The sequence below is a fragment of the Lynx canadensis genome, chromosome E1 (assembly GCF_007474595.2).
Source record: "Lynx canadensis isolate LIC74 chromosome E1, mLynCan4.pri.v2, whole genome shotgun sequence".
In the NCBI taxonomy this organism is placed as follows: domain Eukaryota; kingdom Metazoa; phylum Chordata; class Mammalia; order Carnivora; family Felidae; genus Lynx; species Lynx canadensis.
In genome coordinates, this window is record NC_044316.2 from 16,817,801 (window position 1) to 16,834,668 (window position 16,868).

The 16,868-nt window shown below is 59.5% G+C and overlaps 1 protein-coding gene across 2 annotated transcripts; it reads left to right on the forward strand.

Annotated features, from left to right (window-relative positions):
- Positions 1–1,483: 1,483 nt before the first annotated feature.
- Positions 1,484–16,692, forward strand: GIT1 (GIT ArfGAP 1). Of its 2 annotated transcripts, XM_030295651.1 has the most exons (21): positions 1,484–1,590; positions 7,136–7,269; positions 7,714–7,826; positions 7,952–8,057; positions 8,588–8,805; positions 8,891–8,985; positions 9,324–9,366; positions 11,140–11,166; positions 11,346–11,394; positions 11,843–11,915; positions 12,562–12,659; positions 13,019–13,130; positions 13,261–13,394; positions 13,559–13,711; positions 13,824–14,054; positions 14,143–14,196; positions 14,384–14,470; positions 14,569–14,642; positions 14,746–14,928; positions 15,040–15,103; positions 15,267–16,692. In XM_030295651.1, the coding sequence occupies exons 1-21, from the start codon at positions 1,539–1,541 to the stop codon at positions 15,477–15,479; spliced, it is 2,313 nt and encodes a 770-aa protein (XP_030151511.1). In that variant the 5' UTR covers positions 1,484–1,538; the 3' UTR covers positions 15,480–16,692. The 2 variants fall into 2 exon arrangements, with proteins under 2 accessions (XP_030151511.1, XP_030151512.1); XM_030295652.1 differs by lacking the exon at positions 11,140–11,166.
- The last annotated feature ends 176 nt before the right edge of the window (positions 16,693–16,868 follow it).

The following is a 16,868-nucleotide window of genomic DNA, read 5'->3' on the forward strand; positions in this document are numbered from 1 at the left end:
GTGCGATTATAAATATACCCCGTGGATCGCGATTTCAAACAAACTTGTCAATCTGGGCTGCAGCAAAAGGCGATGGAGGCAGCTTTGCTTGTATTTCGGGTGGTGTGACTCATGAGCATTACTTGTCTCCCCCAGGGAAGCAGCCTGCCCACCCACAAGTCACTGCTGCTCTGGCACCGCTGGGATAAAATCGACCAACCCCGAACCCCTGCCCAAGGACTTTCCCTCCTCCCTCCTTGTTACTGAGCAGTACCCCCTACCCCCTTGGGAATCTTCCCTTAATTCTGTCACCACCGACCTGGCCCCCAGGCCTCGTCCTGGCCACCCGTGCCCTGTCCCCACAAGCAAAGTGCTCTGGCATTTTGCTGCTGCAGGGATGGGGGTTGGGTGCACGCGGGGCACACGTGTATGGGGGAGCATGCTCAGTGCAGGGGTGCACCCACGTGCGGCCCGCGCCTCCGCTTCCTGTCCCCCCCACCTACGCCAAGTCTCTGTGTGAAGTCCAGGAAGAAAGGCCACCACAAGAAAAGGTCCCTGTGTGTTATGTGCACACGCCCTGGACACACAAACCTGCGGTGGCCCAGAAACACCGTGGACATATACAAGACGAAATGCCAAGTGGATATTACTGCACACAGGCACAGTGGTCACTCCTCGGGAGGTCCTTAAAAGTGCCCAGATTCTTTCCTCCTGGGATGGAAGCATGGATGAGGTACAGATGTATTTTTAGTTGGGAGGCAGGGGAACACCTGGGCGTCCATATTGTTGGTGTCGTGCATAATCAACAAGGGTGTGACCACACACACACACCTGGACCCACAGATGAGGACACATGGGGGACCAGGACACACATGCTACCCCAGCCAGACATAGGCGGGTACCCCAAACAGCCTCTTGACGGGGAAGGGGGCCTGGGCCTCCAGCTCCTTACTCTCTTCCCTGTTCCCCAAGGGTCACTGTCCCCGGGGCCGAGCCCCCTGGACCACCCTCTACCTGGAAAGCGAAGCGGATGGGGCTGTGAGGGTAACTCACACTGCCGCGGGGCCGGAGAGTGCCAGAGCAGAGGCCAAGGCCGAAGGCGATGCTGCCCTCTCCGGCCTGTCTAGCGGAGGCCGCGCGGCCCCTTTAAGCACCCCCGCCCCCTCCCGCCCGCGCTCCCGGCTTCCTTTCTCTGGGAGGCGCGGCCCGCAGGGCCGGGCGGCGGGGCGGGAGTGCAGGCTGCCCCTCCCCCGGTGGGCAGGGCCTGCGCCGCTTCCTGCAGGAGCGGCCCGGAGCCGCGCAGGGGGCGGAGAGAGCGAGCGGCGAGCGGCGGCGGGGCGGCGCGGGGCGGCGCGGGGCGGAGGGCGCCGGAGGGCGAGCGGGCAGGCGGGCACGGCGGGTTCCGGGCCAGCCCCGGGGGCGGACGGTTGGCCGGGCGCGCGGAGCCTAGCCGGGGCCTTGCCGGAGCGGGGCCGGGCAGCAGGGGCCGCCGCCGCCCGGGCCCGCCGCCCGCGCCCCCCACGCTGGCCCAGAGGGCTGCGGCCGCGTCGCCGCTGAGGATGTCCCGGAAGGGGCCGCGGGCGGAGGTGTGTGCGGACTGCAGCGCCCCGGGTAAGCGGGGCCGGGCCGGGGGCGGGACCGCGCAGCGAGGCCGCCGGGCAGGCGCCGGGGCCTGGCGGGAGCGCGGTGCGGGGCCGGAGGGCGGGGCGGGGCTGGGGGCTGCGGCCTCCGGCCTCGGCCCCCGCCCGGGCCACTGCGGAGCCGCGTCCTTGGCGGGAGGGCCGGCTGGGGGCCCCAGTCCCTCGCGTCCGTGGACGAGCAAGGAAGGACATTCCCGGCGCCACATCCCACCCCTCAGTCTGAGAGAGGCAGGCAGCTAGCTGCCCTCCCCCCCCCACCCCCCGCCCGCCACCACCTTCCATCTCTGTATCCCAACGGAAGCGCCAGCCTGGGGTGGTGGGGTGGCAGGAGGGCTGTGGCAGAGGCCAGCAAGGTTTAGGAAGTGGGGGTGAGTGTGGTTTTGTGTCATCTCAGTGCCACCCCCGCGTCTTGCACCTGCTGCTCGCATGGTCTGCGCGCCCGCTGAGGTGGCGGAGGTCAAGGGGCAGAGAACCGGGCAGATGGGCCAGGGAAGGCCTGGATAGTGTTTCCTCGTGAGCAGACGAGGGGGTGGCTCCTCCTAGGACTCCCTGCCCCTACTTCCCAAGGCGGGGGCTCCTTGCAGGGCCTGGTGCTGAGGGCCAGTACAGTCTGGGCATCTTCCTCTGAGGCATCCCTGGGAGCAACTAGCTCGGCTTTTCCTATGCACCAGTAAGGCCTGCTTGGGAAGGGGGCTTAGCATTGACCCAGCTTGGGCACAGACCCCTCCTAGCCCTCTAGCCCAGTCTGACCAGAAATGGGTAGGGAACAGTACCCAAGGGCGCCTAGGTTCTCAGGATCTGGCTTCCTCGCCTGCCTCCTGGCTGTATTTACCGTGGTGTTTCTTCCCAGCACAGTCAGATCCAGGCTGATGCGAAGCCCCCACCCCTGACCTGAGGAAGTGAGGAGCAGTGACCTGAGAGGCTGCTATCTTATGATGTGGGAGGACACTGCCAGTGATGGGGCTCAGCAGCTGGCCTGGGGAAGGAAGCCCTGGCTCTTGTCCATCCTCTCTTTTAAAAAGGAGCTATCTCCCTGGGAGACCTCTGGGAAGGCTCAGTGTGTCTGTGAACTCCAGGGGGACTGTGGGCACAATTAAGTGTGAGAGTGTGAAGTACTGTTTCATGGGCCCATAACTTCTAGCTACCCTTTGGACAGGCCCGGGGCCCCAACAGGTTGGGACCCACAGATACTCTGGTGGTTCTGATGCCTCCAGGCTAGAGAGTTTGGCACTGTGGATGCCTGGAAGAGACATGGTACTCTGTGGGTGGTTGTGACCCTGTGACTCCTCTCAGGTCTAGAGGACCCTGAAGAAGCTATCTGGGCTTATGTGTCCTTACCCTAGTGAGCTGGAAACTGTGATCTCCTTCCCCCAACCACATGCACGTCTGGGGATGGAAGGGCTAAGAGGATAGCTTGCCTTCTATGCCTCTCCCAGGCTGGTCTATACCTATGTGGGGCAGGCATAGCATGGGGGTGGGGAGTGATTAGCAGACACCCTATCAGCTTACCCTGTGAACCATGGCAAGACTTTCCTCACTCTGGGCCTCAGTTTCCTCAATTGTGAGGTAAAGAAGTTGGAATAAAAATGGTTTTTGAGGACCATCCCATCTTGAAGTCTGTGGTCCTGATTCTCAGCCAGAGGGACATAGGGCAGAATCAGCAAGGCAGTTGTCCTTCTTTCATTGCGTTTGGCTGTGTGAAGCCTCTGGGTGCCCAGTGGGTTCAGGAAGGAGTGGTATGTATCTGATATCTTGGGACTGTCTGGTTCCTATCCATAGTCATTGTCCCACAGAGGCATTTTTGCCCCAGGTACCTCCTTTTCCCCTGATCCAGAATACAGGTCAGCAGAGGCAGGTGGTGAGAAGGTGAGGAGTGAGGTGGGCAGGGTGCTGACAAAGTCTTTACACATCACCCTACCCCAGCACCTGGCAGCAGGCACTCCCTGAGTGTTTGGATGCTTGTCAGGAACCCAGCTGGCTACCCCATTTCCCCACTGTAGGATGCAGGGAGGGGCATCCCCGGTGTGGGACTGTAGCAGTCCAGGTATGAGGCTCGAGGGTAAACAACAGTCTGGACTCCATTGGTGTATGCCTCCTACCTAGTCATAGGCTTCTCTCACTGTGAAAGGGGGGGGGGGGGTCCAGCCCTAGGGGTGGGGCCGTGGCCTTTTTGTGGTTGGTTAATTTGGGGAGGTTAAAGAGGTGAAAGGTGAAGTGCAGGCTGACCCCAAAGGTCTTCATCCTCCCTCTGCTCCCAGGCCTGGGCATATAAGTGACAGGTGGATTTTGTAAGACAGCTGGGCATGGCTTGGCTGCTGTGGTACTACCTCATCAGGCCCCACATGTGTACCTGCCTGCCATGGAGGCAAGGGAGGGGCAGCAGTCAGGAACCCTGGAGAATGTGTTCCTCCCACGTCCCCCTCCATTCACTCTGCCACACAGTCCTGGCCCAGCTCAAGAGCCTGCTCCTCATACCATGGGCCTCTATCTCAACCTTTCCACTTTGGTGGCACAGGAGTGCCTCGGGTGGCACCTTGGATGAGCATGGATGGCCACTGGCTGGGGACATTTGGAAACCTGCAGGCGCATTTGTTTCTTCACAATGTAGATTGTTGGGTAGGGTGAATGGTGGGCTCTCTTCCTCTTTTACTGAGGTTTAATTTAGGTACAGCAGAGTTCCTGCACCTTACTGTTTAGCCTGTTGAGTTTTTACATGTCTATATACCTGCGTAACCACCACTCCAGTCAAGAGGTAGAGCATTTCCATCACTCTCTGGACCTTTCTTCTGCCCCCTCCCACTCAACAGCCCCCAAAAGTAACCGCCATTCTGACCTTTATCCCCTTGGATTAATTACTCTTAGCTGCTTTCAAGATGGTGGGCTTCTCCCTCGTGCCTAGTGACAATTTGCTCAGGAGACACTGGCCCTTAGAGCAGACCTAGAGGCTACTAATGGCTTTGGGTGATGACATGAATTCATCTTAGTAGAGGCCTGCATGGTTAACATTATCCCAGGATCCCTCCTACCACTTGCCCACACTTCCCAGACCCCCACCCTGAAGCAGAAGCTGCCAGGAGTGTTGGCAGGATACTGAGGAGGTCACCGCATCTTCTCTCCTGGCTGGCTCAGTCAGTAGAGCATACTACTCTTGATCTCATGAGATCAAGCCCCACACTTGGCAGTTGGGCATGGAGCCTGTTAAAACAAAAAACTCCTTATGTCCCTGTCCCTTCCACCCCAAGTTTAGTCTAGGGAGCCTCTTGGGGGCAAGAGTCCCTTAACCTTCAGCTACAGTAGCCATTTGACTTTTCAGAAACTCTACCTGGCCTTAGGAAGTGGCCTAAGTGGGGCTTGGGGGCTCCTGCTTGGGTAGACGCAAGGCCCCTCGGGCATGTAAGAAGTAGGTAGTGGGCTTCTCATCTGTGTAGCCCAGTGAGCTGACACCAGCGTTCCCCAGGCCAGGACAGTGCCCCCTGCTCAACCTTCCTGTTTCAGGTCATTGTGGAGGAGAGGGAGGACCCCTCCCCCAGGCTGAGTGGCTAGCAAAGCCTTGGACTACATTCCCCAAATCCTGATCTCTTCTTGGTCATTGCCATGTTCAGAGTCTCACCATGTCTGGTCTGGCTCTCGATATATGTGCAGTTTTCCCAGGCCCTGCTTCTCCGGTAGAGCCATGGGCCTGGGCTGGAGGCCTCAAGGCGGCCCATTTATGATCCTGGCCTGGGCGGCTCCCCATTTACAGGAAACCCCACCGTTTCAACAAGAGGAATTTAGGCTGCGTCATTTCCAGCTTCCTGCTTGGGCTGCCGGAGGTGGCTGGTGGCTGGCAGACCCCTAACCCCAGTGATTTGGGAGTGGGGGGAGGGAGCTTTCCATGTGCCTCACTGGGGTGCCTCACTGTTTGGGTAAAGCCAGTACTAAAGAGTGTCCTTGGGCTCCCCCTCTTGGCACAGATGGTGGATCCCTTCCTCGTGGGCCCCTGGAATCAGCTCCCAGGAAGGTGTATGGCAGGCATCTTGTTGCCCTGTTTTTGGGTAGATGCCTAAAGAAGCTCAGACCCAAAGAGCTGAACCCCCTCTTTCACTTTTTGTTTCTTCCTGTCCCCTATGGAGGGGACACTTGCTGTAGGCAGAACAAAGGCTGCACCCTGACTCGGTCTCCTTACAATTCTCCTGGAAACTTTGATGGAAGTCCTTGTGGGGAAGGGCCTGAGAATTGCCTTCTGGTTGGAGAGGCTCTCATTACCCCAAGCCTGTCCCTCCCCTGGGGGGCCCACTTCTGGACTCCCTAAGCACTCCCAGGCAAGGAAGATAGCCAGTCCCTGCTCCCCCACCCAGCACAGGGATTCCTGAGACTGGGGTGGGGGGCCCGGGGCAGAGCACAGTGTCCTGGGAGAGAAGCTCCCTGCCCCCACTCTCTGGAGGCACACAATGGCTGCTTTCTCCCCCGTGACCTTTCCACAGCTTAAGCTGTGTGCAGCTGTCTCCTCCCCCTCTCCCAAGGGGCCTGGGATGGGTGGCATCTCCCCTGCCCTTGAGAAGCACCCAAGGAGCTCCCACCCTATCCTGGCCCCGCTTCTTGTTTCCAAAGTTTGCTGCTCCCCAGGGAGTAAAGAGTGGCTTCCAGGGCCCTTGCCCACTTGGGCCTGACCCCTTCCAGGCAAGAACGGAGGAAAAGCAGTGAGTATGAACATGGCGTGGCTTCTGGTGTCTAAAGTGCCTGGGTCCACATCCCAACAATCCTGCTCATCAGCTGTGTGACCTTGAGCAACTGCTCTAACCTCTCTGAGCCACCATTTCCTCATTGGTAAAGCAGGGATAGCATTTCCTGCCTTGTCTGACAGTTGTGGGAGACCTCGTACATACAGGTCTATCTAGTACACAGTGGGTATCCAATGTTAGTTCCTTTGCCCTCTCCATCCCTGTTAAGAGGGGCTCCAGCTCAGCCCATCAGTGATGGTGGCAGGAGGCTCAGCATGAAACAGCCTCTTGCCTGCCAAGATGAGGGCAAAGGGAGGAGCCCATGGAGGATATGGTGGGTCAGGCGGGTGGCCAGTGGTTCCAGTAGAAGCCTGGGTGCAGGAGAGATGTGGCACTGACCCAGACACAGGAGTGTCTAGGATGTCTGGCATGTAGCATCGGTGTCACATCCCCCAGAGGATTCCTGCCTCCCTGGGGAAGGCCTGGGCCAACTGTCTTGTTCCCTGGGAAAGACTGCAGGACATACCCGCTGAGTAGGCCCTGGGGACCACACATTCCTCCCCCCACCCCCTCACCCCCCAGACAGGCAAAGATGTGTAGGAAGGGGCCCAGCTGTCAGTCACCTGCTGCGAGCCTTTGGGGAAATCCCTCCTACGCCATAGCTCAGCTTCCTCCTCAGCAACCTGTGTCCCGGCGGTCCCAGCTTCTAGGTATTTGAAGTGTGTGAGCAAAGTGCTAGTGTGGGCCCGGAGTAGGTGCCCGGCACGCACTGCCGACGACCTGGCCTCCGCTGACTGTGGCTTCCCCCTTTGGCAGACCCTGGCTGGGCCTCCATCAGCAGGGGGGTGCTGGTGTGTGACGAGTGCTGCAGTGTGCACCGGAGCCTGGGCCGCCACATCTCCATTGTCAAGCACCTCCGCCACAGCGCCTGGCCTCCTACGCTGCTGCAGGTACGGGGCCAGGCCGCGTGGGCACACTTCCCCCGTACCCACACACGCTGCTCTGGATTCTGCGGCTTCCAGAGGGCAGCACCCACCTGGGGCAGAACCTAACCCTGACCCTTTCCATCCATTGTGTTTGCCATGCAGATGGCGGGGGGGGGGGGGGGGCTCGCAGACTGGGGCTCTCTCCGCAGCTCCGCCACTTACTAGCTTGGCCACATAGCACTGAGCAAGTTGCTTTATCTCTCTGAGCCTTGGCACACTCGCCATACAACCTGAGGTGCTGACCAGGACCCATGTGCTTGGGCGGCCCGGCTGGATGGAGGTGTGATGGTGGCAGGCACACAACAGGCCCCTTGGTACTGGTTGCAGCCACACCGGCTGCGGCCAGCGCTTGGAGGTGTTTCCCCCAGTGCACAGTGGGCACTCTCACTTGGCACTTCTTCTCTGCAGATGGTGCACACGCTCGCCAGCAACGGGGCCAACTCCATCTGGGAGCATTCCCTGCTGGACCCCGCGCAAGTACAGAGCGGCCGGCGCAAAGCCAACCCCCAAGACAAAGTCCAGTGAGTTGTGCCGGAGGGGTGGTGACAGGGGCTGCGTGGTGTGGGACGTGGGTCTGAGAGGTGGCGGGGGGAATAGCCTCTCCCACTCTGCCCCCCACCCATTTCATCCTCTGTGCCCCATCCAGCCCCATCAAGTCAGAGTTCATCAGGGCCAAGTACCAGATGCTGGCATTTGTGCACAAGCTTCCTTGCCGGGAAGATGACGGGGTCACTGCCAAAGACCTCAGCAAGGTTAGAGGGGCCCCATGGTGGACAGATGGGTGGGCCTCCCCTCCTGTTGCCCACAGCACCCCGAGGGCTTCTCCATCACCACCGAGCCCTAGGCCCCAAAGGCAGCCAGCCGGGTCAGGCAAGGATCCTGGGCACAGCAGGGGATGGGGATTGCGTGGTCAGCTGCATGTGGCCAAGGCCCCTCCGCCTCTAGGTGGACACAACAGGCTGCCATCCAAAAGCCGGGAAAACTTGAGGTGGTTTCTTAGCCACTCAGAGCCTCAGTTTCCTCCTCTGTAAAATGGGAAAGAAGCAACAGCATCTCCCTCATAGATAATGCCTGTTTCAAGCAGAGCCCATAGCACAGGTAGATGGTGACTGATAGCAGCTGTTAGTATTTGGCGCTAAAGCCTCTGTCCTCCCTGACAACCCAACTTCAGCCGGGCCCTTGGAGCTGGTAGGAGTCCCAGCAGCTGCCTAACTTGGTACGGCTTGGGGGTGGGGGGGTGGGGGTGCTCACACACACTCGCTGCACATTCTGCTCCTTGCAGCAACTGCACTCAAGCGTGCGGACGGGCAACTTGGAGACATGTCTGCGCCTGCTGTCCCTGGGTGCCCAGGCCAACTTCTTCCATCCAGAGAAGGGCACCACACCTCTGCATGTGGCTGCCAAGGCGGGGCAGACACTGCAGGCTGAGCTTCTTGTAGTGTATGGGGCTGATCCTGGCTCCCCTGATGTTAATGGCCGTACGCCCATTGACTATGCCAGGTGAGGGTCGGATGATGGGTGAGGCTTGGGCGGGTGGGGGGAGTGGACTGCTGCGGCAGGGCTGAGCCATGCCCCCTCCCCACAGGCAGGCGGGGCACCATGAGCTGGCGGAAAGGCTAGTCGAATGCCAGTATGAGCTCACTGACCGGCTGGCCTTCTATCTCTGTGGACGCAAGCCGGGTGAGCAGAACGCGGGGTGGGCCTGGCTCGGCCAGGCAGGTGGGACCCAGACACACCCCAGCAGCAGGTGCCATGGTGACCGAGCCGGCTGGGGAACAGTGTTGCTAGGCAACTGGCTCCCGTGAAATTGATGACGGCTCTGGGCTACAGCACACTGGGGTAGGGAGTGGGGGGTGGGCATCGCTTCCAGTCAGCTCCCAGGGCTCTTGGGGGTGGCCTGCCCTCATCCCTGTCCCCTGACACTTCTGGGTGCCAAGGTCTGCTCGTGGCAGTGAGGTGGGCTCCCAGCTGCTAAGGCCACCCAGCACCAGTGACTTGGCATTTTTATTTTTGTTCAGATCACAAGAATGGGCATTACATCATCCCACAGATGGCTGACAGGTGAGTGCCCACCTGATGCCCCTTCCCAGGGGCTTTTGGACACCATGTGGGTGCCTGAACCCCAGAACCTCTACCCCTCCCAGTCCCTGGGCTTTAGGGACCCCACCCCAGGTCTGGTGTACAAACATTTCAGTCAGATCCTCACTCCCTAATGCTGGGCCCTATGGCAGGGAAGGGATGTCAGCTCAGCACATGGCCAAGCACCGCCTGAGCCCCAGGCCATCACACATAGGCCTGAGTACAAGAAACACCTGCCCCAGGAGGGGTGGCTCACTGGGCTCTGCTCCAGTGGCACTCACCCCACTGTAAAATCTTAAGACGAGCCTCTGCTCTTCATTGAAAAGATGGTGGGCTCCAGGGATTTGACTAACTTTGGGCCTCCGTGGTGTGCTCAGAAATTGGGGAGGGGTGGGAGGTGGGGACAGGGCCCGTCACAGCTGAGGTGTTTCTGCCTCTGACCTGAAAAGCCTCAGCGCGCCTAGGCTGTGGGGGGACACGTACCCAGTTCACAAGATGGATGCTGGCGCCACCTGGTGGCCACATCTGAAGGCCATTTTTCCAACCTGTGCCTGCTGGCCTGGATCCGAGAGAGGAGGCTCCCTCCCTCTCCAAAGACCAGTGTGGGCAGACAGGGATTGCCAGGCCTAGGCGTCTTGAATCCTTGAACCCAGACTTACTCTGTTCTGAGACTCCAAGATTCCCTCCTACTTCTCTGGTCTTATTCTGCGGGGTGTGTGTACCTGCATGTGTCTGGTGTATGTGTTTAAACACATATGGGCATGGACTCAATAAAGGGCTAACCGAGCACCTGCCCGGTGCCAGCTGCCGTTCTTGGCCCTGAGACACACGGGTAACTCAGATATGATCTCTGCCCTTCAGGAGCTCACAGTCCAGGGAAGGAGGCAGCCTGGTCAGATAGCTGTAGTTCAGTGTGGGGAGTACAGCAGAAGTAAAGGCATAAATGGTATAAGTGAGAAATGCTGTGCCAGGACCTGCAGGGAGTCATGTGGCTGGAGCATAGTGTGAGAAGCAGGGAATCCCAGGAGCAGCACTGGACTGGAAACAGGCGAGAGAATGGCGAGTCCTGTGAGCCCCAAGAAGAGCAGAGAGGTTCCAAGCCCGGATATGTCAGCTCTGCCATTTACTGGCTGTGTGACTTCAGGCAGGCTACTTAACCTCTCTGAGGCTTAGTTACCTCCTGGGAGTAAAGGCAACAGTACCTACGTTTTCTGGGCTGTTGACAGGATTAAAATAAGATAATGCACACTAAACACGTAGTATATTTTTTAAGGAAGTTTTTTATTAAAGTACGGTTGAAGTATCCATACATGTGTTTTGTCATTAAGATGTTTTTAAGGCCAGGGGTAGTGTGGCCCAACGTGTCAAAGAGATGACCCAGGCTGCTGGGTGGAAAAAAAGGGTTGTAGGGGCAAGACTGGAAGTGGGAAGATGGATGAAGAAACTTGCAAAGGCCCAGGCAAAGAGGGATCGATGGCAGAACCAGAGAAAGCTTGGCTGGGGCCTGAGGGTGAGGGAGGTTTCTGGTGACTCCTAGAAGCAGACGCTGGTGCTGGGTGAGTGGGTCACAGAGGGAGAGAGCAGGCTGGTCTAGGAGCAGGTTGGGAGGGGAGAGGAGTTCGTTTTGCACCCTCCGGGTCTGGCGTATACACGGAGATGGGTCTGAGCTTGCCGTGGAAGGCACGTGGGGCCCTGCTCCTGGGTAATCGCTGCCTCTGTCCTATTCTTTCCTCTGCTGCCTTTCTCTGGACTTAGATCTCGGCAAAAGTGCATGTCTCAGAGGTATATGGTGCCTGCCTCGGGAGCAGGCTCTGGAGGTTGGGGGCAGGGTGGGGGGCGGCATCTGGTGTGCAGCATCTGGGATGTTGTCTTCCTGGGATCCCTGCATGTTTGGGAGTCACAAGTGGGGGCCTGGTCACCCCTCCTGTCTGCCCATTCTCATCTCCCTCCTCCTTCCACAGCCTAGACCTGTCCGAGCTGGCCAAAGCTGCCAAGAAGAAGCTGCAGGCGGTGAGTCCACTTGGATGGGCTCCTACTACTTGGAGCTGTCCTCACCTCTGAGCCTCGACCTCTAAGATTGCTCCTCCTTCCTCTGATGGTCTCCTTTTCCAAGGGTTTGACCTGCCCCTCACTCTGTCTTCCCTGCTCTCTTTCCCCCACCTCCCCACCCCTGGTCTTTGACCCTGGCTCTGCCCTCCGTAGGCTCCCTGGGCCCTAGCTCCACCTCTGACCTACCAGGGCACTAACTGGTCTGATCTGGTCTCCCTTCCATCCTCTCCTACCTTGGAGCTTGGCAGAGAGACCCCTGCCCCAGTTTCCAGTTCTGAGATTGTGGGGGCTGGGCAGCATAAAGGACACAAGCCACTTCCCACATCTTAGGACATCCTGGTTGACCTGGCCTTGTCAGCACTGGGGACCAACTGATTTGACAAAGACTGGGTCCCCCTTTTGTCTCTAGCTCAGCAACAGGCTTTTTGAGGAACTTGCCATGGATGTGTACGACGAGGTAGACAGAAGAGAAAATGACGCTGGTGAGCCAAGAGGGCATCTGAGGCTGAGGGTGGATGAGACACGGGTACCTACCCACCTGCTGGGGAAGGGCTGGGACCTGGTGTGGCTCTTGGGGCCTTTTGCTGGGACTAAGAAGGGAGGCCTGAGGTTGGTCTGCTCGGCAGGTCTGCCTCTCCACCCCTGCTGGCTGTGAGCAGCCCGGGCAGCCTCCCCAGCCAGGCGGAGCGTGCTGAGCTGGAGGCAGCCAGCCTGCTCCTCCGCCCCCACCCCTGGACTGGGGCTCATCTCTGCTCTGGCTGCCTCCCACTTTGGCTCACTCCCCAGTCCCACTCCACCCCCCCCCCCCCCCCACATCACTCCTTCCTGGCCACAGCCAGATTCCAGCCCAAACCCTGGGCTGGGCCTGGCAAGGAGGAGTCGCCTCATTCTGTTCGTCGTCATCGGCCTGGCCAGTCTTGCTGGCCTCGCCCAGCCCTGCCCTGACCCAACCTTGCCTCCGGTGTCTGAAGACCACCCCTGGTTTGAACACCAGCACTTGGTGGACGTGGGGAGGATTGAGGAAGGCTGTGCTCAGCACATCCCCACCTCCACCCCGTGGGCCTGGCCACCGTGGACGCTCTGGATGATCTGCTCCCTGCTCCTCCCCCCCTCCTCCTCCTCCCCCAGTGTGGCTGGCTACCCAGAACCACAGCACCCTGGTGACGGAGCGCAGCGCTGTGCCCTTCCTGCCTGTGAACCCCGAGTACTCGGCCACGCGGAATCAGGTGAGGGGGCCGGACAGGGGCCTCTCCTCCCCTGCTGGGGTCGCCAGCTTCGCGGGCCCTGCCCTTCCTCACCGGCTGTTGTGTGGGCTTCTGCCTGGGCCTGCTCTTCTCCTCCCCTGGCCTAGGCCTCTCTCAGGGCCCTGCTAGCACTGGGATTTGGGATTTGGGGGAAAGGTTTTTTTTAAGCTCTTCGTGAGCAGCTTCTGGGGGACATTCCAGCCTCTTCTTGGGAGCTCCCCAGGCACCCAGAATCTGGCCGGGTGAGCCAGGTAGCAGGGGACGGCCTTGCTTTGTTCCCACACCCATCTATCAGCTGTAAGGGGGCCCGTCATGCAGGCTGGGTTCTTTCTGCCTACCAGGGGCGACAGAAGTTGGCCCGCTTCAATGCCCGAGAGTTTGCCACCTTGATCATTGACATTCTCAGCGAGGCCAAGCGGAGACAGCAGGGCAAGAGCCTGAGCAGCCCCACAGGTGGGAAGGGTGTGGCTAGGGCTGAGGGCAGTGGGCGTTTTTCTAGTATATTCTTTCATGGCTCCCTTTTGGGGTGGCATGATGGAAGGGTCGTGTGGCAGAATACCGAGTAACTGGACTATGTCCTCAGACAACCTTGAGCTGTCCGCGCGGAGCCAGAGTGACCTCGACGACCAGCACGATTACGACAGTGTGGCCTCAGACGAGGACACGGACCAGGAGCCCCTGCGCAGCGCCGGTGCCACTAGGAACAACCGTGCCCGGGTCTGAGCACTGCCCCTCCCCGGGCCTCCATTAAGGCCCGGCTCTATCCCCTTGTAGCCCAGGGCTTCAGGGACTAGTGGGCTGGTTATGGCCTCGAGAACAGTCTTCTGTGGGCATTCACCCCCTGCCCCTGATGGCTAACCAGCTTCTGTCTCACTCTGCAGAGCATGGACTCCTCAGACCTGTCCGATGGGGCCGTGACGCTGCAGGAATATCTGGAGCTGAAGAAGGCTCTGGCTACCTCCGAGGCAAAGGTGCAACAGCTCATGAAGGTCAACAGCAGCTTGAGTGATGAGCTCCGGAGGCTGCAGAGGGAGGTAAGGGCTGCAGCATTGGTGGGAGTGCCCAGGTCGGAGAGGATCCTCCGCTCCCAGAGGTGGGGTGCTGCCTGGATCCTCTGGAGTTTCTGACATCACTGTCCACTCTCAGATCCACAAGCTGCAGGCAGAGAACTTGCAGATCCGGCAGCCACCCGGGCCAGTGCCCACACCCCCACTGCCCAGCGAGCGGGCAGAACACACACCCATGGGGCCTGGCGGGAGTGCCCATCGCAGGGACCGCCAGGCCTTCTCCATGTATGAACCAGGCTCTGCCCTGAAGCCCTTTGGGGCCCCGCCTGGGGATGAGCTCTCTACCCGGCTACAGCCTTTCCACAGCACTGTGAGTTGCCTGTGGGTCTCAAGGATTGGGGGGAACAGAGGGCTGGGGCTGCCGCAGGGCCCTCCGTGACACCTGTGCCAATCCCCAGGAGCTGGAGGATGATGCTGTCTATTCAGTGCATGTCCCTGCTGGCCTTTACCGGGTAAGTAGGGCCTGGAGGAAGCAGATCCATTTCCGCAGATAGGTCTTGAGCCCCAGTGGGTGTCAGGCTTTGTGCTGCTGCTGGGCACAGGAATGACTAGATATACGTGGTCCCTACCCTCACTGCCGGGAAGCTGGAAGGCGGGTGGCAGGGAGGAGAGACTGACTCCAGTCTTCCTGGGTTTCAGATCCGGAAGGGGGTGTCAGCCTCAGCCGTGCCCTTCACTCCCTCCTCCCCACTACTGTCCTGCTCCCAGGAAGGAAGCCGCCATACGGTAATGTTCCAATCCCCAAGGGCCCAAGGGGACAGGTGATGGGCTGTGTGGGTCTGTGAATGTGAACCTCACCCACTACCCCTTCCCTGATCCTCCAGAGCAAGCTTTCCCGCCACGGCAGTGGTGCTGACAGTGACTATGAGAACACGCAAAGCGGGGACCCACTGCTTGGGTGAGACACCCCAGGGAAGAAGGCTGACTGGGCTCTGGAGGATCTGTGAGGGTACAGGCAAGCGGCTTACCACTGGAATGTCTCTTTCTAACCCTGACCTCAGACTGGAGGGGAAGAGGTTTCTTGAGCTGGGCAAGGAAGAAGACTTCCACCCAGAGTTGGAAAGCCTGGATGGAGACCTTGACCCTGGGCTTCCCAGCACAGAGGATGTCATCCTGAAGACGGAACAGGTCACCAAGAACATCCAGGAATTGTTGCGGGCTGCCCAAGAATTCAAGCATGACAGGTAAAGGGCTCACAGCAGCCCCTGGGTGTTGCAGAGGGCAAGGGGGTGGGGGGTGACCAATGTTCTGTCCCTGCAAACCCTGCCGATATTTCCCCTCCCCTGCCCCCACAGCTTCGTGCCCTGCTCGGAGAAGATCCATTTGGCTGTGACGGAGATGGCCTCTCTCTTCCCAAAGGTACAGGGGCCAGAGAGAAGAGCAGGAATGGAAGGCTCTCAGGGTGGGGCAGGTGTAGGGAATGTGACCACTACCTGGGTGGAGACAAGGGAGGACACACTGGGCCATGTTCATGGCTCATGGTTTGAAGTCCAAGGCCCAACTCCCTCCTCCCTCCCTCCAGAGGCCAGCCCTGGAGCCTGTGCGCAGCTCACTGCGGCTGCTCAATGCCAGCGCCTACCGGCTGCAGAGTGAGTGCCGGAAGACAGTGCCCCCGGAGCCTGGCGCCCCTGTGGACTTCCAGCTGCTGACTCAGCAGGTGATCCAGTGCGCCTATGACATCGCCAAGGCTGCCAAGCAGCTGGTCACCATCACCACCCGAGAAAAGAAGCAGTGACCACTCTCCCTGCACCCTCACCTGCACTGGGACCTCACTGGCCATGGGAGCTGGGCCACTCCAGACACTAATCCCCACCCCAACGGAGCCGCTGGCACAAGTGCCCTTAGTGCTGCCACTGTCCCCTGGCAGCCAGGCGCCCTGGTGCCCGCCCCCCTCAAGTCCCCAAGGATGGGGAGGTGGGGTGGCAGGAGCTTCTGTCCCCCACATTCCATGCACCTCCCCCTGTACATAGCATCCCCCCCTTCTAGTGTGCAGGGGCCTCTAAGGCATCACTCCCAGCCCCTTCCCCTCTGGGGCACCCTCAGCAAAGGGTCGGGTGGGGACACTCCAAGTGAGGCCAGTTCCCCCTACAGGCACCCCACCCCCATGAGCCAGTTCAGCCCTGTTGGGGGCTGAGCCGGGGGCATCCCCTCCTTTGTACATAATCTCTGTGGATGTCCCCTGCCCTGTAGCCACCAACCCCCCTGCTGCTCTCCTTTAATGCCAAACGGCCCCTGCCTAGGGCACAGGCCCCAAACCTGTGTTCCCAGGGTCCCTAGCAGCAAACACTGGAAAATCTTTTTTTTTTTTTCTCTCCTCTTCCACCCCTTAATTTTAACATTGTGGTAACTGAGTGTCCCTGCGTGCCTGTGTGTGCGTGTGCGGGGCGGCAGTGCCGTTCCGGAGGCCTGGCCCATCTGGAGTTTTGTGAAGGGTGAGGGGACCAGGGCAGCAGGACCAGAGTTAGGGGTCAGTCCCCCACTCTCCCATCCTGGGGCCAGGGACTGCTGGTAAATCATCTGGGGTCCTACCCGTTGCCTTCCCCCATCGGTCCCCTTCTCTATGAACTTACAAAAAAAAAAAACAAAAAAAAAAAAAACACTTCCCTGCATCTCTCCTCCCCCCCCCTCCCTTGTGGAGGGGGCTGTGCTGGCTGGGGCAGAGAACTGAGCACCTGAGCCTGGGGCTGGCTCCCCGGGGTCCCTGACTCAGCTGAGAGCCCCCTCCTATAACCTCTGAGAGGCCAGCACCTGCCCTGCAGTCTCTGGGTATCTGGAATCTGGGCAGCAGCCTGGGAAGGCTGGAGAGGCAGATGGCGGTGCCTACCAGCCCTTCTCTCTGTCCTGCCTCTGCCCTAGGGGCCAGGCTGTACCTGTGTGGTGGTGGTGGGTGGGCTGTCAAGACGTGTGTCATGTACATTTGTATCAAAAATAAATAAGTGACCATGTGCTGTTGCTAGTGTTGAAAGAATTTGGGGGTGGGGAGGTGACAGGCATGAAAGGGACAAAGACAGACCTGGCAAGAGCATGAAACAAATGAAGACTACAGCTGCTCCAGACCTGGAACTTGCAAGGAAAGCCCTTGTGTTCTAGAAAAGAAGCTGGGAAATAAAAGTGTCAGTAACTA